Genomic DNA, 25,527 nt, shown 5'->3' with positions numbered 1-25,527 from the left:
GGACCACGTTACCAGACGCATATCATCACATCTACTGGATTTCCAAATTATCATATATCCTGGACCACCTCACCTGCTCTAATTCACCATTTATCCAGGACCACCTACCTGCTCTGCATGACCACATGTCCTGGACCACCTCGCCTGCCCCAAATCACATGTCCTGGACCACCTCACCTGCTCTGTATCATCACACATCCTGGACCACCTCACCTGCCCCAAATCACATGTCCTGGACCACCTCACCTGCTCTGTATCATCACACATCCTGGACCACCTCACCTGCCCCAAATCACATGTCCTGGACCACCTCACCTGCTCTGTATCATCACACATCCTGGACCACCTCACCTGCCCCAAATCACATGTCCTGGACCACCTCACCTGCTCTGTATCATCACACATCCTGGACCACCTCACCTGCCCCAAATCACATGTCCTGGACCACCTCACCTGCTCTGTATCATCACACATCCTGGACCACCTCGCCTGCCCCAAATCACATGTCCTGGACCACCTCACCTGCTCTGTATCATCACACATCCTGGACCACCTCACCTGCCCCAAATCACATGTCCTGGACCACCTCACCTGCTCTGTATCATCACACATCCTGGACCGCTTCACCTGCTCCGTATGACCACATGTCCTGGACCACCCATCCTGCCCCGAATCACCACACGTCCTGGACCACTTCACCTGCTCTGTATCATCATACATCTTTGACCAGTTCATCCACCCTATATCACATCACACCCTCCTTCCAAATAGCATCTCATGCTCTCATAGCTGGTCCAGAGCCTCCTCACATCCTAGACCAAGTCTACTTCATGTTATCTGATATACTCAACCACAGCAGATCTCCAATTATCAACTCATATCCCTTATAATAAGACACTGGGCACCTCACGTCACCCATATCATCTTACATCTTAGCCCACCACATCTGCCCAGTCTCATTACACATCCTGGACCATTTCACCTCCCGCAGTATCATGTCACATCCTAGACTACCTCCCATCCATCATATTGCCTCATGCCCCCGAATCATCAGACATCCCGCACCCACCACCTTGTGTCCATGTATTATCTGATGTCCTGAGCCTACCAGTTCACATCCTTGTAGACCTCACATTCCATCATGCCATGGACCACCTCATATACCCCTGTATCATATCACATGCATTTAGGCATTTCAGCAAGGGATGGGACATACTCCAAGATATGGGATCCAAAAAGGTGTATGAATGGTAATCCAATGCTATAATCACACCAGATTATCTCACATGAAGCAGATTACAGGACACAGGGCAGATTATAAAACAGATTACAGATGAGGGATCAGGTTGAATGTTCTATAGGGCATCAGGTAGCATCCAATACGCTTATACTTCAGAGGTTGAGTTGTGTCTACTCAGCATGACTAAATGTAACGTCCAGCACCCCAGACTACCTCACATCCTAAACGACTTCATGATTCCCTCATACCAGACCACATCACAACCTCCATGTCCCAAACGGCTTCAAGGTTCCCTCACCCTAGAATGCCTCATGACCCAATGTCTCAAACCACCTTACAACTCCTGCATCTCAGGCCGTCTCACAACCCACACACCTTAGACCACCTCATGACCACAACTTCCCAGACTACGTTCCATATCACTTCACGACTAAAAGTAATGAGTTTGTGACGTCTTGTGTCTGCACAGCCAGACTAGATTTAGAGTCCAAGATCCCACGTCTTCTAACCAGCTGTGAAGTCACGACATATGTAGGTTGAGAAGTGTTTTTGAACATGGCACGTGTCATACCATCAGTCCATGGAGACTTATGACCATATAACCTGTGCAGGAAGAGATCATCTAAGGATGGAGTGGAGGCCACGGATCGGTTGAGTTAACCATTCACAGGTTGGCTTTTGGCCTGGGAATAATAAGAGTCAATCAGAGAGTCCTGTGAGAGTCTAAGAAGCGGCAATCAGCGACGCCATCACCCCCCTTATTACATATTCCTATATATGTCCCCCCCATAGATCTCATCACCGACATCCACAATCCACTGTCCAAGAGGTGCCGCTGCATCCTGTCCATCAGGCACCCCAGAGAATCCTCCAAGTGCCAAGGAATGTGTGTTCTGGAGACGTCTACCCCACCCAAGGAAATATCTTCAGTTCCTTCACAATCAGCGCCATCCGTCAAAGTTTGATTTCAACGAAAAACACATGAGAGCAGCAGCCATCCAGAAGCTTCTCGCCGTCTCCTGCCAAGAACTATGTCATGAAGGCCACGTTCACACACTGCGGTGAAGCCAGTGGTTACGCGGCAGTCACCAGTGAGGGTAGAGGGATCCAACAAAACCTTCCACTGTGATACTGAACCAAAAAGGTCATGTTTTCGTCATGGTCGGGTTACCTGTACCCCAGGTATTTACGCCCATAACCAAGAAGTGGCAGCTAGAGGAGACAGAACCACTTTTGTAGAAGCCGGCCAAGGCCATGACTACGACAACGAAGCATGTAGAAGTCTCCTGAGATACAACCACGACATGCGACCACAAGCGGTACATGGCCAGACTAGCAACGTGATGACTCAGGTATAATATAGAAATCAGTACAACAAATTCTGATAAATGACAAGATGGTTCCGATCATCGCGGCCAGCGCCCCTCATCTGTCACATGGATCCCTTACAGCTTTGTCCTGGCTGCGACCTCCCCCCCATACTAATGACTATCATATGAGAGAAGCCTTCTCCTTGCCCCAGTGCCAGAAGGCGCCTACTCAGGGGTTAAATCGCAGCCCAATCATCCTGCACAGCATGGGTTAAACATGACACATCAGACGCAAGGAGAATTCACCTCAATCCACCTCGCTGCAGAAAACCGCACAAATTACACACATTCAGTGGAGGATCCTAAATCACAGACAATGAAGCGCAGCAGCTTTACTGGAGAGATGATCCCCCCCCTCCCCTGACAAATAGAGAACTATACACCGACAATACTGTGGATGAGACGGCCAATCAGATCATAAGGCTGGAGGCTTCTATATCAGAAGCGGGGACTGCCATAACAGACTAGAGAGCAACAAAATAGTGCCCCTAATGGTCACTTCCAGAAACGCAGCGCAATAATATAACGCATCACAATATGCATAATAAATCTAAAGTATGACAACCTGTGCCACTGAATCCCCCATCATGGACTAGGAAAGGGAGGGGTGCAGCGTGGAGAATAACATGTATAGTGCAGATTGTAAACCTCCAACAGGGCGAGGCCTCCCCCGTACACAGCACCCTCCAAAATAAACCTGGCAGGGGATGTCTGGCACGGAGGCTTGCATTGTTAGGAGTAGACAGTCTTCCACAACTGAGAGCGCTGCAGTGCGAGCTCACACATCACAGACACCAACTTCTCACCGACTACTGAGGCTGTATCAAGTTCACCGAGTCTCCCCCCATAATAGTGACCCCCAGCCTGTAACCCACCCACACACAAAAACAAGACTGCGGAGGGGTTCACTATGGAGTTAACACTGCAATCTCCACTGTTTCCCACTCCGCTTTATTGGAATGTTTGCTTGTAATAAATGCAATTATGTATATGTATGTTATGTAATGTGTGACTATAGAGCGTGAGTGCTGCACATGATATAGGGCCTGTAAATATTATATATATATATATATATATATATATATATATATATATATATATATGAATATTGTAGAATGTTCGTAAGTATAAAACTTAAAGAATATTTATGTATGTAACGTTTATTCACATATATATGCCTGTAAGTGCTGCATATGATATAGGTAATGTAAATATGTAACTGTATATGTATGTAATATTTATAAGAGAAGAATATTGTGGAATACAAGTATAAAACGTATATAATACTTACAGTATGTAACATATGTGTGTGTATATATCTATATAAATACATATATATATATATATATATATATATATATAGTGTAAGTACTGCATGTAATATAGGTAAATAAAGTATTCATTATGTAATTGTGTACGTGCATCGCATGAATAAACAAATGCTGTATAGTGTATATATACGTATACAGTGTACATATAAGTATATGTAATATATAGAATATATATTCCATATAGAATATATAGAATATATGTACTGTGTATATACAGAGTTTAAGTACTATATATATCATAGGTAATATAAGTATGCAATACATAATTATGTATGCACGTGTAAAATTATATAAATCTACATACACATATATAAATAATAATATATATATATATATATATATATATATATATATATATATATATATATATATAAAAGCTGCATGTAATATGTAATGATGTATGTGTATTTCTAGAGTGGACGTATCATATGATAGATGTATATGATGTACTCTATGTGTATCTATTGAGTCTATATAGATACAATGTGTATATATAATGTATGACCTGCACTCCATACAAGTGATAACATCTCAGCCCCCTCCCGGCCCTCCCCCCTCCCCTCTCAGTGTAGTCTAATTAATGGATTTATCACTATGAGAGTCAAAGGTTAGCCATGGGGCTCGGAAGTAAAGTGAGAGCAGGTGAAGTGATGATCATAAGAAACCAGCTGACTCCATATACACTGCACACAATATGTACTGTATGATATCAGGACCCCAAGGACCTCCCATGAGGAGACACAAACAAGCCAACCTCATGTTCTACATGTATGGCTTATCCCAATCTTACATGCTACACAGACGGTCCCTCCTGACCTTACAGTTCTACATTGAGGTCTCATTCCCACTTCACATTCTATGTACACGACTAATCCGGGACAAACCATGTATGTATAATGTAAGGTGGGGTGAGCCATGTACTGTACAGACAAGCCTCCTCCTCACCTCACATTCTACACATGCTTCATCCTGAACTTATACTCTACATACGTGACACATCACCATCTCACATTTTACATGCTTAGCTCATCCCGACCTCATACTCTACATACACAGCTCTTCGACCTTATACTATAAACGTGGTACATATCAATCTCACATGCTATAAGCATGATCCATATCGCTCATGCTCTATAAACACAGCTCATCCTAACTACATACATGGTTTATCCAGTCCTCTGACGCCAACCTTGTATTCTGCAGACCAGGATCATACCAATCTCATGTTCTCAACGTAAAACCCATTTGACTGTATTAACATACGTGGCTCACCTCAAGCTCTATGACCAGAGATCAGTCCAATTTGGCTTATACATATATGGTTTATCTGGTCCTCACATTTTATATATGTACAACAACCCAACCTTGTGTTCTACATACAAGGATCATACCAACCCTGGACACTAAATGCATCTCATCCTGGTCTTGCGTGCTACATACATGGCTCACCCCAACCTTGAGCTCTAGGACCACGTCTTATTCCGACCTTGTGTTCTACATACATGACTCATACAACATCACACCTGACCCTACATTCTAGAAGTATTCAACACCTCAACTGTGTGCCGACATACATGGGTCATACCAACTTTATCTATACACATGGCATATCCTGACCTCGCACCCTATACACATTGGTCATTACGTAGAAGTTTTTATAGCACATGCAGTTACTTTACGTTCATGGACACTCGATCATGTGATTGACATACTACTATTGCACTTATGTGATCGCACACGTATGTTTAGAGGCGTGTTCCTGACATCATATATGTGTAGGGAATCAGTCACAGCCCTATTAGATATTTTTATTTTAAGGGTAGTCCAAAAAATTTCCAAAGCAGGTCAATAGAGAAGAACCCAAAAAGTTTGGCATCCATGTGTCACCGTGGTGATGGCAGAAGGGTCAGAGACGAATATGAAGGCTACCATTAGGAAGACCCCCGCAGAAGAACAGACAACACTTGGTAAGGATGAGATCCCACCCTGTGCCAGACATTGCACAAATCTACCCCCCTCCCTGTTGTCGCCATCCACCATTGTCCAAGTGTACAGACAGTAAGCCCACAGCCCGGGCCCCAGAGCTGACAATCTAATCGTCCTGGTAGAAGAACGCCGCAGTCACCTCTCCCCAGCCGTTAATAACGCCACGTATACCGACATTAAATAAGACGATCCTTCACGTCTCTATAATTAAAACCAGTCGAGGCCTCGGCCTCTTTTCTCTCGCTCTGCTGGACGTTTTCCCCCCTCGCTGCTGACTACAACATATAGACGTTTCTCCTGCCAGAACCCTGCGCTCTAAACACTGGCGGCTTCTGCCAGCGACCGTGAGTCACAACATACAAGTCTCCGCAATCCCCCCCCCCCCCAATACACTTCGGGGGCCAATATTTCTGCGGGGCCACAGATGACTAGTGAGAGGGGGTACCGGGCCATGATATAATCCACACTCTGGTGGTCTTCAGACAATGCAGAACCATGTGATTACTCAGTACACAGCTCGTCTTCAGGGGTCCGGGCTGCAGCCCCTCGCCGCACAATAAAACAAAGCTGCTCCTGGGATTGTACTGAACAAAGCATCAGGCGTCTCATAGTGACAGCATCTAGCGGTGTCTGCGCTCACAATGCGGCCAGCCGGGGGGCCCCTCACAATAAAACCAGCCAGGAGGGCTCTCCCCTCACTAGATACCCCATCAGGGGGCCCCAATTTACCGTGACCCCAACTGACACATAGCAGCCAGCCGCTCCAATGGGGAAACCAGAGGCAGCAAGAGATGTGTGCACAGATTTCTGATGCTGTACGGAGTATACCTGCAGTCCTATGGAATATACCTGGCAATGCAACATTGTATCACCACAGTCTCAACATCCTATATATGTAATGTAACTAAAATTGTTATATACAGTATTATATACAGTATATCCCAGCTCTGCAAACACTGCTTAGGCATGAACCTCTCCTCCATACACAGCTCATGTGTACACCTCTCCTCAATACACGGCTCATGTGTACACCTCTCCTCCATACACGGCTCATGTGTACACCTCTCCTCCATACACGGCTCATGTGTACACCTCTCCTCTATACACGGCTCATGTGTACACCTCTCCTCCATACACGGCTCATGTGTACACCTCTCCTCCATACACGGCTCATGTGTACACCTCTCCTCCATACACGGCTCATGTGTACACCTCTCCTCCATACACGGCTCATGTGTACACCTCTCCTCCATACACGGCTCATGTGTACACCTCTCCTCTATACACGGCTCATGTGTACACCTCTCCTCAATACACGGCTCATGTGTACACCTCTCCTCTATACACGGCTCATGTGTACACCTCTCCTCCATACACGGATCATGTGTACGCCTCTCCTCCATACACGGATCATGTGTACGCCTCTCCTCCATACACGGCTCATGTGTACACCTCTCCTCCATACACGGCTCATGTGTACACCTCTCCTCCATACACGGCTCATGTGTACACCTCTTCTCCATACACGGCTCATGTGTACACCTCTCCTCAATACACGGCTCATGTGTACACCTCTCCTCAATACACGGCTCACGTGTACACCTCTCCTCTATACACAGCTTGAACATCTTACTTATACACTGCTCAGGTAAGATCTGTTCCTCTATACACAGCGCAGGTATGAATGTCTCCTATAGATGCCGCTCAGGTATACACCTCTTGTCTATACACAGCGCAGGTATGAACTGCTCCTCTACATTTCAGTTCAGATATACACCCCTGCTGTACATACAGCTCAGGTATGAATCTCTCCTCCATCCACAGCTCAGGTATGAACTTCTCTGTACACAGCTCAGGCCTGAATTTCTCCTCTGCACACAACTCACGTATGAACTTCTCTTCCATGCACAGTTCAGATATGAAGTTCTCCTCTAGTCACAGCTCATGCATAAACTTCTGTGCAAACAACTCATGTATGACCCTCTCCTGTCTCCACAGCTTATGTATGAAACCATATCCACAGAACATGTATGACCCTTCTCCTCTGCACACAGCTCATGCATGGACCTCTCCTCTGTACAGAGCTCATGTATGAACTTCTATTCTTCACATAGCTCAAGTATGACCCTCTCCTCCATACACAGTTCATGTATGACACCCTCCTCTGTACACAGATCATGTATGACCCTCTCCTCTGCACACAGCTCATGTATAATCCCTCTCCTCCGTACATAGCTCATGTATGACACCTCTCCTCCATACATATCTCATGTATGACACCTCTCCTCCATACATATCTCATGTGTGACCCCTCTCTCCCATACACAGCTCATGTATGACCCCTCTCCTCTATACACAACTCATGTATGACCCCTCTCCTCCATACACAACTCATGTATGACCCCTTCTACTCCATAGACATCTCATGTATGACCCTCTCCTCCATATACATCTCATGTATGACCCCTTCTACTCCATAGACATCTCATGTATGACCCTCTCCTCTATACACATCTCATGTATGACCTCTCCCCTGTACACTTCTCATGTATGACCCTCTGCTCCATAGACATCTCATATACGGACCCCTCCTGTATGAACCTCTATAGTGTATGGCCGCAGTCGGGTCTAGAGGAGATGCCGGAGCCCCCTCCCCCCAGGTTCTGTCTGTGCAGCCACTCACCCTCCACAGCCCGGGCCAGGGGCAGCATCAGGCACACGATGATCCCGCAGAGAGCCATACCAAGCTGGGTGCGGTGCGGCGCTCACATCCGTGCGGGGGCCCCGGGAGCGCAGCATGCAGGGGCCCGAGGTGACAGCAGCCGCGCCGACCATGAGACTGAGGGGAGAGGGGAGACTGTGCAGAACCCCGGGGAGGAGCATACCATGTATCAGCCATCGCGGGGGACACGGCGCAGTTGCGCAGCCAGACACACACTCGCAGTCACCCCATTTGCCACCTCACCAACCAGCACCAGAAAGTAATGAGGAAAATGTTTCCAGGGACTCTCCACACCGCCCTAAATCTTATCACTACCTAGTATACACTCAGTTACCACTGCCAACCCCCCTCCCGCGAAATGGACTCGTCCCGACCTGTCTATCAAGCGAGAAAGCTGAGATTTCAGCTACAATGATGTCCCTGAATCCCGGCGAAAGCGAACCTATAGAAAGGGATAGCACCCCTATAGAAAGGGATAGCACCCCTATAGAAAGGGATAGCACCCCTATAGAAAGGGATAGCACCCCTATAGAAAGAAATAGCACCCCTATACAGCCTGTACTGAGGGGGGATATACCCTATAGAAAGGGATAGCACCCCTATATAGCCTGTACTGACAGAGAATATACCCTATAGAAAGAGATAGCACCCCTATATAGCCTGTACTGACGGGGAATATACCCTATAGAAAGGGATAGCGCCCCTATAGAAAGAGATAGCACCCCTATATAGCCTGTACTGACGGGGAATATACCCTATAGAATGGGATATCACCCATATATAGCCTGTACTGAGGGGGGAATATACCCTATAGAATGGGATATCACCCCTATATAGCCTGTACTGACGGCAAATATACCCTATAGAAAGGGATAGCACCCCTATACAGCCTGTACTGACGGGGAATATACCCTATAGAAAGGGATAGCACCCCTTTACAGCCTGTACTGACAGGGAATGTACCCTATAGAATAGGATATCACCCCTATATAACCTGTACTGAGAGAATATACCCTATAGAAAGGGATAGCACCCCTATATAGCCTGTACTGACGGGGAATATACCCTATAGAATGGGATATCACCCCTATATAGCCTGTACTGACGGGGAATATACCCTATAAAAAGGGATAGCACCCCTCTATAGCCTGTACTGACAGGGAATATACCCTATAGAAAGGGATATCACCCATATATAACCTGACTGTGAGAGAATATACCCTATAGAAAGGGATAGCACCCCTATATAGCCTGTACTGAGGGGGAATATACTCTATAGAATGGGATAGCACCCCTATACAGCCTGTACTGAGGGGGAATATACCCTATAAAAAGGGATAGCACCCCTCTATAGCCTGTACTGACAGGGAATATACCCTATAGAAAGGGATATCACCCATATATAACCTGACTGTGAGAGAATATACCCTATAGAAAGGGATAGCACCCCTATATAGCCTGTACTGAGGGGGAATATACTCTATAGAATGGGATAGCACCCCTATACAGCCTGTACTGAGGGGGAATATACCCTATAGAATGGGATAGCACCCCTATATAGCCTGTACTGAGAGGGGATATATCTTATAGAAAGGAATAGCACCCCTATATAGCCTGTGTTGTGAGGGAGTATACCCTATAGAAAGAGATAGCACCCCTACGTAGCCTGTACTGTGAGGCAGTATATCCTATAGAAAGGAATAGCACCCCTATGTAGCCTGTACTGATGGGGAATATACCCTATAGAAAGGGATAGCAGTCTTATATAGCCTGTACCGATGGGGAACATACCCTATAGAAAGGGATAGCACCCCCATATAGCCTGCACTGAGGGGACTATACCCTAACAAAGGGATAGCACCCCTATATAGCCTGTACTGATGGAAACTATATCCTATAGAAAGGTATACCACCCCCCTATATAGCCTGTACTGTGCGGAAATATAACCAATATAAAGGAATAGCACCCCTATATAGCCTGTACTGTGGTGGGACTATACCCTATAGAAGGGGATAGCACCCCCATATAGCCTGTATTGATGGGGAATACACCCTATAGAAAGGGATGGCACCCCCCTATAGCCTGTAATGAACGGGAATATACCCTATAGAAAGGGATAACACTCCTATATAGCCTGTACTGACGGGGAATATACCCTATAGAAAGGGATAACAAACCTATATAGCCAGTACTGACGGGGACTATACCCTATAGCAAGGGATAGCACCCCATTATAGTCTTTACTGTGAGGGAATATACCCTATAGTAAGGGATAGCACCCCTATATAGCCTGTAGTGTGAGGGAAAGCACCCTATAGAAAAGGATAGCACCCCTCTATAGCCTGTAATGTGAGGGAATACACCCTATAGAAAGGGATAGCACCCCTTTATAGCCTGTAGTGTGAGGAAATATAACCTATAGAAATTGATAACACCCCTATATAGCCTGTACTATGAGAGAATACATCCTATAGATAGCGATAGCACCCCTATATAGCCTGTACTAGTGAGAATTTACCCTATAGAAAGAGGTGGCATACCCCTATCTTGTACTTTGAGGGAATATACCCCTAATATTGTGTACTTCTTTATTATTATTGTTTATTTACATAGCACCATTACTTCTATGGTGCTTTACATTTGGGGGTTACATACAGTACACAAAATATATAGGTAGATATAAAACTAACAGTGACTGACTGGCACAGTGGGATAGACGGCCCTGCCCGTGAGGGCTTACAATCTATGAGAGTGTACTACAGGGGAATATACCCCTGTATAATATACAGTATACTATAAAAAGAGATAGCACCCCATATACTGTACTCTATAAGAAGAGATAGCACCCCTATATTCTGTACTGCAGAGGAATGTTCTCTATACCAGAAGACTGCACCACTATATCCTTACTGTCTTCCATGTACTACAAGGGAATGCAGCCTTTGATAAGAGATAATACCACCATATCCTACACTGTTGTTAAAGGGATTTTTCCACTAATGACAGATATCCTTCTATCCACAGGAACAAAGCAGCAAGAATCAATGAGCCCTTCCTGGCAGGTGGCAGCAGATTAGGATAGAGAGGTGAAGGTGAAGTTTTTGGTGCACACTGGGATCTTCTGATACCTGTTGATGGTACCTGTACAGGCCTCATATAGCTGCTGAAGAAGGTCCAATGTGCTTACCATATAGGTGTCTCTAATAAAGTGGCTATTTAGTGTATAGAAGTATGGCAACAAAATGTATACAGATTATTTAAAATAGCACAACAGTGTGACAAAGGGGCAACAAATTAAAGATTTTCCCACCACCGTAACCATATTTACAGACTAAAAGTTAAATATTTTTGCAAATATAATAATCAAAAATGTAGCAGATTCTTAAAGGTTTTCTCTATTCATCTCAGTGCTGAATTCAGGAACTTTCTATGCTCTAGGACTTGTGAGAACCCAGACTTATCAGGCAGGGACACGACATGGATAAGAAGATAACCCGGCCACAATAAGGAAATCATGGCTGGGGCTCTGACAAGTGTCAGACCATAGACAGACCCTGCACTCGTGGTTGTATCCACATAGAGGACACATTGTATCAATTGTTTATAACACGTACTGAAGATATACCTACGTATAATGAATCAAAGTGCATGAATATATTAAGGATAATCAATCAATTTATCGGTAAATAATACTACATCAATTGATGTGTTGCAAACTGCAATATATGTATATATAAAGTAGCATGCAATAAATCTGTGCAGCCACAAATAGCAGATCCAATGATCGCAGTACATATACATAGCAAGACATGAACTAAAGCATAATCAATATTACACATATATTAACCAGAATGGACCACGACCTCCGCGTACGTTTCGCCCCTGCTTCCTCAGGAGGCTATAAGGTGGAGGACGGCGTCCAGTCAGATAAAGGGCTATTACCGGTAACAATAATCCTTTCATAGTCCCAGCATAGGAAAATTCACTATCCAATCAATAGGGTATCTATGGCGCGCATGCACGCGAGGTAAGTATTAAGTGATGTATGGGTCATCTCATAGTCACGCGTATGCGCAGTTATCATTCCCAGCAGAACCACTTTGCGCATGTGCTACGTGTTGTCACGTCTGTAAAACATAAACGACGCAATGTTGTTACCCCGGTTCGGACTGCGCATGCGCTGCAGGAATAGGGGAACATCAATGCAAGCACTTTATAGTACAAGTGATATGCCATCTTATGGTGACTGTGGCCAGTTCCACCAGGTGCGATGCCCTTCACACCGGCTGGCATGGAAATAGATGCAGTAATGGAACAATCCTTAAAGGAAGGCTCTAGCGCAAACCCCATTAAATTTCTGTTACCCAAATACCCCTTTGTATTTACAGGCAGATATTCCTATTCTGGGTATAAGTAAATCCTGATTTTTATCAGCAGTAAATGACACATTTTGGGGTTCGCAGACCGCTTTCTCAATTAAACAATACGGATATATCAGCCCCCCCACGGATCTGCGCATTATTCCCTATCCCTATCGTCTATAATGGTGATGAAATCTTCCTCCCTCTAGACGTGGAGGATGCCCCTTCTCCTCCATAGAGGGAGCTGTCACAATAGTGCTAACAAAGGACTGTGGTTTTAGAGCATGGCTTCACATGGAGAAGGATTTATCTTTAATATCTAGTATTAACTTACATCACCGATTAGTCATTATCTGTCCAACCTCAGACTGACAATACTAAGCGATGACACGATCCTTACTCTCTCGCAGCAACTTATATCTTCCTAGTTTCAGACCAGCACCGTGGCAGCATGCATTGTGAAAGTGCCAGGCTCAGACTGTTCCCGCACTCACTGACACCTATACCTATTATTTCACATCACTGCGGTGTGTAGTAAGTGAATGGAGTGGATTTCCCTCACCAATCTCAACCCACCTGACAATCGTATAGAATAAACCTAGAAAATAATTATTACCTGCTAGAACATGGAGGAACTCCAAATCCTAGCATAACCTAATATAAATACACACTGGCGCAGTGAGGTAGTGCAAGCCTCAGCATAACCTAAGAGTAAATAAATGCACACTGGAGCAGTGAGGTAGTGCACATCCCAGCATAACCTAGTAATATATAAATACACACCTCATAACCTGATGAATAAATACACACTGGAGCAGTGAGGTACTGCAAGCTTCAGTATAACCTAATGAATAAATACATACTGGAGCAGTGAGGTAATGCACACCTCAGCATAACCTAGTAATGTATAAATCCACATTGGAGCAGTGAGGTAGTGCACACCGCATAACCTGATGAATAAATACACACTGGAGCAGTGAGGTAGTGCAAGCTTCAGCTTAACCTAGTAATATATAAATACACGGAGCAGTGAGGTAGTGGAAGCCTCATAATAACCTAATATATAAGTACACACTGGAGCAGTGAGGTAGTGGAAGCCTCATAATAACCTAATAATAAATACACACTGGAGCAGTGAGGTAGTGCAAGCCCCCGAATTACATAGAAATAAAGAAATACACACAAACAATGTTGCACAGCAGGTTCCTGTGTAACCTAATAATAAATATACAAGGCAACTACGGGAATCACGTATCCAAGAGCTGATGTGTGGTCAAAGGGCAGAGCTGTACAGGAAAGCAAACTACAGGATTCCTCGGTAGCTTGGCAGCGCTGGGCATGAGCTCTCCTCTTCAGACACCGCATATAGTATGGGGAGAGGAGCCGCTGCAGGGATGGTGGTACCTGAGCAGTGTTAAAGAAACTCTGGCCCTTGTAACCAATTCACTGCTGTACAGACATGGGAGGTCACATGACGCAGGTGTGAGGTTGGTGATAAGGGGGATTAATGGTGGCACAAGAGGATGCATTACAAAAGAAACAGGATTGTTAGGATTGTCTGACTTGGAAGATCCCATGGTCAGATGCCCCCTCTTGGAAATAATAGTCACTGTGATACTAGGGTGCCCCACTGGGTATATTAAAGTCACCGTTATGGTAAAGTGCCACCTCTGGGTAAGTGACATTTACCGTTGTCGGGTGTCCCTCTGGTATATATTACAGTCCCTGTGATATTGGGGTGTCCCTCTGGTATATATTACAGTCCCTGTGATATTGGGGTGTCCCTCTGGTATATATTACAGTCACTGTGATATTGGGGTGTCCCTCTGGTATATATTACAGTCACTGTGATATTGGGGTGTCCCTCTGGTATATAGTACAGTCACTGTGATATTGGGGTGCCCCTCTGGTATATATTAGTCACTGTGATATTGGGGTGTCCCTCTGGTATATATTACAGTCACTGTGATATTGGGGTGTCCCTCTGGTATATATTAGTCACTGTGATATTGGGGTGTCCCTCTGGTATATATTACAGTCACTGTGATATTGGGGTGTCCCTCTGGTATATATTAGTCACTGTGATATTGGGGTGTCCCTCCGGTATATATTACAGTCACTGTGATATTGGGGTGTCCCTCTGGTATATAGTACAGTCACTGATATTGGGGATGTCCCTCTGGTATATATTACAGTCACTGTGATATTGGGGTGTCCCTCTGGTATATATTACAGTCACTGTGATATTGGGGTGTCCCTCTGGTATATATTACAGTCACTGTGATATTGGGGTGTCCCTCTGGTATATATTACAGTCACTGTGATATTGGGGTGTCCCTCTGGTATATAGTACAGTCACTGTGATATTGGGGTGCCCCTCTGGTATATATTAGTCACTGTGATATTGGGGTGTCCCTCTGGTATATATTACAGTCACTGTGATATTGGGGTGTCCCTCTGGTATATATTAGTCACTGTGATATTGGGGTGTCCCTCTGGTATATATTACAGTCACTGTGATATTGGGGTGTCCCTCTGGTATATATTAGTCACTGTGATATTGGGGTGTCCCTCCGGTATATATTACAGTCACTGTGATATTGGGGTGTCCCTCTGGTATATAGTACAGTCACTGATATTGGGGATGTCCCTCTGGTATATATTACAGTCACTGTGATATTGGGGTGTCCCTCTGGTATATATTACAGTCACTGTGATATTGGGGTGTCCCTCTGGTATATAGTACAGTCACTGATATTGGGGTGTCCCTCTGGTATATATTACAGTCACTGTGATATTGGGGTGTCCCTCTGGTATATAGTACAGTCACTGTGATATTGGGGTGCCCCTCTGGTATATATTAGTCACTGTGATATTGGGGTGTCCCTCTGGTATATATTACAGTCACTGTGATATTGGGGTGTCCCTCTGGTATATATTAGTCACTGTGATATTGGGGTGTCCCTCTGGTATATATTACAGTCACTGTGATATTGGGGATGTCCCTCTGGTATATATTACAGTCACTGTGATATTGGGGTGTCCCTCTGGTATATATTACAGTCACTGTGATATTGGGGTGTCCCTCTGGTATATAGTACAGTCACTGATATTGGGGTGTCCCTCTGGTATATAGTACAGTCACTGATATTGGGGTGTCCCTCTGGTATATATTACAGTCACTGTGATATTGGGGTGTCCCTCTGGTATATATTACAGTCACTGTGATATTGGGGTGTCCCTCTGGTATATATTACAGTCCCTGTGATATTGGGGTGTCCCTCTGGTATATATTACAGTCACTGTGATATTGGGGTGTCCCTCTGGTATATATTACAGTCACTGTGATATTGGGGTGTCCCTCTGGTATATAGTACAGTCACTGTGATCTTGGGGTGCCCCTCTGGTATATATTAGTCACTGTGATATTGGGGTGTCCCTCTGGTATATATTACAGTCACTGTGATATTGGGGTGTCCCTCTGGTATATATTAGTCACTGTGATATTGGGGTGTCCCTCTGGTATATATTACAGTCACTGTGATATTGGGGTGTCCCTCTGGTATATATTAGTCACTGTGATATTGGGGTGTCCCTCCGGTATATATTACAGTCACTGTGATATTGGGGTGTCCCTCTGGTATATAGTACAGTCACTGATATTGGGGATGTCCCTCTGGTATATATTACAGTCACTGTGATATTGGGGTGTCCCTCTGGTATATATTACAGTCACTGTGATATTGGGGTGTCCCTCTGGTATATAGTACAGTCACTGATATTGGGGTGTCCCTCTGGTATATATTACAGTCACTGTGATATTGGGGTGTCCCTCTGGTATATAGTACAGTCACTGTGATATTGGGGTGCCCCTCTGGTATATATTAGTCACTGTGATATTGGGGTGTCCCTCTGGTATATATTACAGTCACTGTGATATTGGGGTGTCCCTCTGGTATATATTAGTCACTGTGATATTGGGGTGTCCCTCTGGTATATATTACAGTCACTGTGATATTGGGGATGTCCCTCTGGTATATATTACAGTCACTGTGATATTGGGGTGTCCCTCTGGTATATATTACAGTCACTGTGATATTGGGGTGTCCCTCTGGTATATAGTACAGTCACTGATATTGGGGTGTCCCTCTGGTATATAGTACAGTCACTGATATTGGGGTGTCCCTCTGGTATATATTACAGTCACTGTGATATTGGGGTGTCCCTCTGGTATATATTACAGTCACTGTGATATTGGGGTGCCCCTCTGGTATATATTACAGTCACTGTGATATTGGGGTGTCCCTCTGGTATATATTACAGTCACTGTGATATTGGGGTGCCCCTCTGGTATATATTACAGTCACTGTGATATTGGGGTGTCCCTCTGGTATATATTACAGTCACTGTGATATTGGGGTGTCCCTCTGGTATATAGTACAGTCACTGTGATATTGGGGTGCCCCTCTGGTATATATTAGTCACTGTGATATTGGGGTGTCCCTCTGGTATATATTACAGTCACTGTGATATTGGGGGTGTCCCTCTGGTATATATTACAGTCACTGTGATATTGGGGTGTCCCTCTGGTATATAGTACAGTCACTGATATTGGGGTGTCCCTCTGGTATATAGTACAGTCACTGATATTGGGGTGTCCCTCTGGTATATATTACAGTCACTGTGATATTGGGGTGTCCCTCTGGTATATATTGCAGTCACTGTGATATTGGGGTATCCCTCTGGTATATACAGTCACTGTGATATTGGGGTGTCCCTCCGGTATATACAGTCACTGTGATATTGGGGTGTCCCTCTGGTATATATTAGTCACTGTGATATTGGGGTGTCCCTCCGGTATATATTAGTCACTGTGATATTGGGGTGTCCCTCCGGTATATACAGTCACTGTGATATTGAGGTGTCCCTCTGGTATATATTAGTCACTGTGATATTGGGGTGTCCCTCTGGTATATATTACAGTCACTGTGATATTGGGGTGTCCCTCTGGTATATATTACAGTCACTGTGATATTGGGGTGCCCCTCTGGTATATATTACAGTCACTGTGATATTGGGGTGCCCCTCTGGTATATATTACAGTCACTGTGATATTGGGGTGTCCCTCTGGTATATATTAGTCACTGTGATATTGGGGTGTCCCTCCGGTATATATTAGTCACTGTGATATTGGGGTGTCCCTCCAGTATATACAGTCACTGTGATATTGAGGTGTCCCTCTGGTATATATTAGTCACTGTGATATTGGGGTGTCCCTCTGGTATATATTACAGTCACTGTGATATTGGGGTGTCCCTCTGGTATATATTACAGTCACTGTGATATTGGGGTGCCCCTCTGGTATATATTACAGTCACTGTGATATTGGGGTGTCCCTCTGGTATATATTAGTCACTGTGATATTGGGGTGTCCCTCTGGTATATATTAGTCACTGTGATATTGGGGTGTCCCTCCAGTATATACAGTCACTGTGATATTGAGGTGTCCCTCTGGTATATATTAGTCACTGTGATATTGGGGTGTCCCTCTGGTATATATTACAGTCACTGTGATATTGGGGTGTCCCTCTGGTATATATTACAGTCACTGTGATATTGGGGTGCCCCTCTGGTATATATTACAGTCACTGTGATATTGGGGTGTCCCTCTGGATATATTGCAGTCCCTCTTGCCTGTGAGGTTGGGGTGGGAGGTCTGCTGCTGACAATGCTACTGCGCCTTAGATAAATAAAAGCCTGTAATACTCTGCAGAGCTGCAGAACATTCCTCCATTTCTAGTATTTCTTTAATTTTGCAGGAAGGACCTTACAGATCTGTTTCTTCTCATCGGCCCCCCTTCCCCCATTGGCGATCCTCCCCCGCTCTGGATCCACTTCACAATGAAGAGTCAATGTTTGAAAAGTTTAAAAATATCTTGATGTTGCGGCGGCCATCCTGCTGCTCCCGGCTTCACACTTTCTCCCCTCATACCTCCTTTAAAAGTTGAATGTAGGAAGCAGCCATCTTATATATCCTGCAGACAGCAATAAGGCTTGAGCTTGATGGGGCGGCTAGGTGTCTCCCCTCTACAGGGCGCGCGCACACACCGCCGGGCGTCTCCCCTCTACAGGGCGCGCGCACACACCGCCGGGCGTCTCCCCTCTACAGGGCGCGCGCACACACCGCCGGGCGTCTCCCCTCTACAAGGCGCGCGCACACACCGCCGGGCGTCTCCCCTCTACAGGGCGCGCGCACACACCGCCGGGCGTCTCCCCTCTACAGGGCGCGCGCACACACCGCCGGGCGTCTCCCCTCTACAGGGCGCGCGCACACACCGCCGGGCGTCTCCCCTCTACAGGGCGCGCGCACACACCGCCGGGCGTCTCCCCTCTACAGGGCGCGCACACACCGCCGGGCGTCTCCCCTCTACAGGGCGCGCGCACACACCGCCGGGCGTCTCCCCTCTACAGGGCGCACACACACACCGCCGGTGCATCTGCCCTCTTCAGGGAGCACACACACTGCTGGGCATCTCCCTTCTCCCAGTGTGCACATACCATTGTGATGGTCTCTCTTCTGCAGGGTGCACACAGCGACCGGCATAACCCTTTGAAGGGCACGCGCGCACCACCAGGCATCTCCCCTCTGTACGGTGCACACAGACCGCCGGGGTGGTCTCTCTTCTGCAGCGCACACACACCGCCAGATCTCTCCCCTCTGCAGGGTGCACACAGTGATGGGCGTACGCCTTTGCAGGGCACACACAGCACCTGGTGTCCCTCCTCTGGCTATTGACTACCCATTCAGTTTCCTTCACTAATGACCCCCAGGCTACTATCCAGTATCTCCATAAACACAGGGGCACTCACCAACTCACAGGGTTCAGGGAGCATAATGGGAAGGGATGACAACTTACCTGTAGCGCCTCCACCTGGCTGCTAATTAACCTCATTAAAAAACACCTGTCTGCAAACCAAAAGAAACACCCAACTTTCCAGAGACTTGTCCCATCCACTCTGCTTTCTCAGAGTGAAACACACATTTTTCTGAACCTTCAGTGGCACAAAGACATTACTCAAGTAGAGAGAACGTCGCCAGAGCTAGGCAACAACTTCAGTCTGAAAGGAAAGAGATTTGGTTTTCCAAGATCCTAAAAAATTTGGCCAGAAGGAAAGAGAATGGTATAAAAGAAGTACAGAACATTTTCTCACCAGTGAACATCTGATGATGTCACAATCATACGGCCGGTCACAAGCCAAAACAGTGAGGCCTGTATGTGCAACGTGAGACCGCTGCCGCAGTCACGGTACGGTGAGTGATGTCATCACTGCAGGGCAACTCGACAAAGACTGCCGAGACCTCCAGAGAATCACAACTAGAACTGTGGGGATTTATCAGGTGAGTAATGGTTATTTTTATACTTTATGGCATTGTCTGCCATTTTCTTAAATCCCAGACAATCCCTTTAACTATGACAGGGCTGAGAACGATGATGGTGAAGACAATGAAGAGATGTTGATTCTGACAGTGATAATGATGAGGATTATGAAACTGATGAATTGAAGAGGTTGTCCAGGAATTTTTATTTATTGTCTATCCCTTAGGATAGGTCAGAAATATTTGATTGGTGAGGGGCCGACAGGTAGACCCTGCCCCGATCTTGTGTTTGGCGCCACTTGAGATGCCTGTACTATGTACTGCAGCACAGCTCTCATTGATTTCAATGGGAGCTAAGCTGCAGTTACAGTGCCCGGCCACTATAGAGCACAATGAGCCATCTGCTTCTGGCTCTGTGAACTATATGGTGCATGCATCGGAAGCAGCAGACCCAAGCGGGGTCCACCAGTCGCCCCTTCACCTATCAGATAAGGATAGACCATGAATCAAAATCCCTGGACAACCCCTTTAACAAGGAGAGTGATGATGACGATGTTGAGTTGATGACAATGGTCACTCCTCTATGTGTTTCTGTGTCCATAGTTCTGTTGTTCTTCTAATAAACTTTCCACATTGGTCTCCCTCAGTTTCTAGGAATGGTGGTGCAGGTGCGTTTCCATGCTCCGTGTGTGGAGTGTGAGCTCTTCAGTCATGCATGGCACTTGTTACATGCTGTATGCAGATCCTCCCGCGCCATAGAGTAATGTGCGTCCTGGGACAGAGGCCTCATTAGTAATGGTTGCTCCATATGTCCTCCTGCCCTGCAAAGTCATCACTCATCAGCCTGCGCACCGCGCGCCAGCGACTGCACTCACAAAGAGTGAAGTGTCCTCCGATGTCTTACACACAGTGTGACCATTACATTTCAACACCCCCAAACCTAGCACTCATCACTTAGGCCTGAAATCCAAATGGGTCCCCGGAGATTCCCCCTCTCAATTTCATTTATCCCATAGATGAGGTAACAGCTGCACAGGGACAGAGCCCAGGGATCAAGAAATCAATGGAGTACCTGCCATCCAGCCCGGGGACCACTGGCGGCCTTATATTTGGTGTTAAAGAGGACCTGTCACCAGGACTGAAATCCCACAGCCCAACCTCATCTGATCGGTGCTGTCACCCTGAGCATTTTGGTATTTTGTTTATCCAGATCTATTCAGCCATTCCAAAGATATAAGCCCTGTTATTGTTGTTGCAAAGTAGGTTATACTAGTCAAGTGGATGGTAACACTACATCACATAAGACACGCCCACTTGGCTAATGCACCCTAATGCGCATCAACATTATATCTTTGGAATGGCTGAATGGATCGGGGTAAACAAAATGGTGACCGCGCCAATCATATGATGGATGTCATTGGGCTTTACAGACTTGGTGACAGGTCCTCTTTAAAGGAGGGTTCGGGGTCCTGGTAGTCACTGTCACTGGACTTTTTAGGACATTATTCAGTTTATAAAACAAGCGTCTCAAATCGCTGCCCATTAGTGTTGTCAGAGGAACATCGTGTATGTGTAGACAATGTTCCCGCACATAAAACCCCTTCAGACCCTCCAGTCCTCTCTGACCCTTTTTGGACATATGGATGTAATGGAGCGGACTACCCCTCTATTGTCCAGAGCTGAGATCCGGCTTGTCCATTCATTCCAATGGGTGATGGGCGATTCGTCAGTAAGGAGTTGGCGTCCACTTGCCTGGTGATAGCTGGAGATTGGGTGGCACAGAGATGATCCTCCATTCTCCTATCTACTATAGGGTCCTCTAACATGGTGACCTCTATATAAATTCCTATCAGTGTAGCAAAAAATTCTGCTCCAACTGCTGATGGTCCTCACAGGTCGCTGCCCCACCTACATGTCCTCACTGACTCTCTCTTCTGTGGTCTCCATCTTTACAATCTGTCATTGCTGTCTATATTAGAAAAGAGCTGCATACCCCTTTATAACCCCCTTCCCCTCATCTTCGTCCTTCCAAAGTCTAGCAAACAGGCTCCACTTCCACTCATCTGGAGGAGTCTCCCACATCCTGAAACTCCGCAGCCCCCACATGTGCCCCATTCTCCGCACACTCTCGGGGTCTCATTGAACACGAATCATTGGAGCGTAATAAAAAGCTGCAGCTTATAAAATTCCGGAAATACAGGAATGATAAGTTCTACGGCTCCAGAATAAGTGCGATAAGATCAAGACGTCTGCAGCTCGCACATGGAGAGATCAGGAAATGGTAGGGTTAAACCGCAGACTTATAATGACCATTTAACTCCTTCCTCCCTGGAGTGATCCAGCGTTAGAGCCAAGAGGACATTATGGAAATGTTCTAAAACCCATCTTATATCTACAGGACACGGATTAGTATCTAATAAGAGAGGCTTAGATATACCGCTTAGTAAACAGTATCAGATATGCTAGGATTAGATACACAGCTCACAGACAGTATCACACATGAGAGGATTAGATACATATCTCAACAGACAGTATCACACATGTGAGGATTTGATACACAGCTCACAGACAGTATCACACATGAGAGGATTAGATACATATCTCAACAGACAGTATCACACATGGGGGATTAGATACACAGCTCAACAGACAGTATCATACATGGGAGGATTAGATACACAGCTCACAGGCAGTATCTTACATGGGGATTAGATACACAGCTCACAGGCAGTATCTTACATGGGGATTAGATACACAGCTCACAGGCAGTATCTTACATGGGGGATTAGATACACAGCTCAACAGACAGTATCATACATGGGAGGATTAGATACACAGCTCACAGGCAGTATCTTACATGGGGATTAGATACACAGCTCACAGGCAGTATCTTACATGGGGATTAGATACACAGCTCACAGACAGTATCACACATGGGAGGATTAGATACACATCTCACAGACAGTATCACACATGGGAGGATTAGATACACATCTCACAGACAGTATCACACATGGGGGATTAGATACACAGCTCAACAGACAGTATCATACATGGGAGGATTAGATACACAGCTCACAGGCAGTATCTTACATGGGGATTAGATACACAGCTCACAGACAGTATCACACATGGGAGGATTAGATACACATCTCACAGACAGTATCACACATGGGAGGATTAGATACACATCTCACAGACAGTATCACACATGGGAGGATTAGATACACAGCTCACAGACAGTATCACATATGGGATGATTAGATACACAGCCCACAGATAGTATCACACATGGGAGGATTAGATACACATCTCACAGACAGTATCACACATGGGGGATTAGATACACAGCTCAACAGACAGTATCATACATGGGAGGATTAGATACACAGCTCACAGGCAGTATCACACATGGGAGGATTAGATACACATCTCACAGACAGTATCACACATGGGGGATTAGATACACAGCTCAACAGACAGTATCCTACATGGGAGGATTAGATACACAGCTCACAGGCAGTATCTTACATGGGGATTAGATACACAGCTCACAGACAGTATCACCCATGGGAGGATTAGATACACAGCTCACAGACAGTATCACATATGGGATGATTAGATACACAGCCCACAGATAGTATCACACATGGGAGGATTAGATACACATCTCACAAACCGTATCACATATGGGAGGATTAGATACACAGCTCAGCAGACAGTAAAACACATGGGAGGATTAGGTACACAGCTCACAAACAGTATCACATATGGGAGGATTAGATACACATCTCGCAGACAGTATCACGCATGGGAGGATTACATTCACAGCTCACAGATAGTATCACGCATTAGAGGATTAGATACACAGCTCAGCAGACAGTATCATACATGGGAGAATTAGATACACAGCTCAGCAGACCGTATCAGACAAGCTACATTTAGATACATAGCTCATTAGACAGTATCACAAATGACAGACTTAGATATACAGCTCACCAGTCAGTATTACACAAAATAGGCTCATGTATACAGCATAACCAACAACATTACACATGATAGGCTATGGCTAGGTAAACATCTGCCTCGGGATCTCCGTCCTTGGGGTCCACCATAAGACAGCCAAAAATATGGGCTACCGGCAGCCACCATAGACTATAATGGGGTCCTCCATGCAGGACTTTTCTCTCCATCAGTTTCTGGCTGTTTCTGTGACCATTAGAGACTCCGGCGCAGATGTGAACTTAGACTTAGATACAAAGCTCAGTAAACAGCATCACACATGGGAAGGTTACGTATAAGGTACGTATAAGGGCTCAGCAGGTATCACACATGAGAGGCTTAGATACACAGCTCAGCAGTGACAATCACACATGAGAGGATTAGGTACAATGTGTGAGCCAATAGTATCACAGAGTAAAGGCTTAGATACACAGATCAGCAGACAGAATTACATATGAGAGGACTGGCTACGGTGGCTCAGCAGATTCTAGCATCCATGAATCACACATATCTCAGCAGACGTGATAGTCCTAGATACACAGCATTGGGTCAGGAGGATGTGTGGGTGATGTGAATAGCCGGGGCTCACAGTGCAGTTTGTATGCAGCACTTTCTCTCTCTGGTTACACAATAGCAGGGGGGCTGTGTACAATACATAGAAGCTTCTGGCCGCAGAGCTGCATTGTGCGGATGCTGAGCCATTCACAGGATGGAACATGTTTAGTGGCCCCCTGGCACGACCCCCAGCAAAGAGGTCATCACATTAACAATGGTCCCTGCTGTCTCCATCCAGGCTCTGGGTGTCCTGCATACACTGCCATCTACTGGACACATCACATCAATAAGAGGCTTCTAGAGTAATCACCGCCTGATGTGAAGATATTGGTGTCCAAAGCCCCTGCTTGCTCTATGATCAGCTGTGGACCCCTGAAGATGTACCGGAGCCATATCCTCATTCTGGATATTTACATTAACCCCCTGATGTCCTATTTGGGGTTTATTTGGGGAATTGTTATATTTTTTTCATTCTTGCATACCAAGAGCTCTAACTTTTCTTAAAGGGATTCTATCATTAAAATCAAATTTTTTTCTTGATCACACGTAGGAATAGCCTTAAGAAAGGCTATTCTTCTCCT

The 25,527-nt window shown here is 45.6% G+C and overlaps 1 protein-coding gene and 1 long non-coding RNA gene across 6 annotated transcripts in view; both read right to left on the bottom strand.

The window, feature by feature from the left end:
- The window catches only part of LOC142208909 (ephrin type-B receptor 2), an 82,293-nt gene extending 73,545 nt beyond the window's left edge, over positions 1 to 8,748 (bottom strand). For all 5 annotated transcript variants that reach the window (XM_075277754.1, XM_075277756.1, XM_075277755.1 and 2 more), the window contains exon 1: positions 8,611 to 8,748. In XM_075277754.1, coding sequence (XP_075133855.1) covers positions 8,611 to 8,668 — 58 coding nt within the window. In that variant the 5' untranslated portion in view covers positions 8,669 to 8,748. The remainder of the gene's footprint in view (positions 1 to 8,610) is intronic.
- Positions 7,818 to 8,502, bottom strand: LOC142209779 (uncharacterized). Its single transcript, XR_012716961.1, has 3 exons — positions 8,339 to 8,502; positions 8,208 to 8,274; positions 7,818 to 8,054 (listed from the first exon to the last, which is right to left on the bottom strand). It is a non-coding gene; the product is annotated as an uncharacterized LOC142209779 (long non-coding RNA).
- Positions 8,749 to 25,527: the final 16,779 nt, after the last annotated feature.

The sequence above is a fragment of the Leptodactylus fuscus genome, chromosome 6 (genome assembly GCF_031893055.1).
Source record: "Leptodactylus fuscus isolate aLepFus1 chromosome 6, aLepFus1.hap2, whole genome shotgun sequence".
NCBI lineage: Eukaryota > Metazoa > Chordata > Amphibia > Anura > Leptodactylidae > Leptodactylus > Leptodactylus fuscus.
Note: the sequence above shows the minus strand (reverse complement) of the source record. Positions and strands in the feature narration are given on the sequence as shown.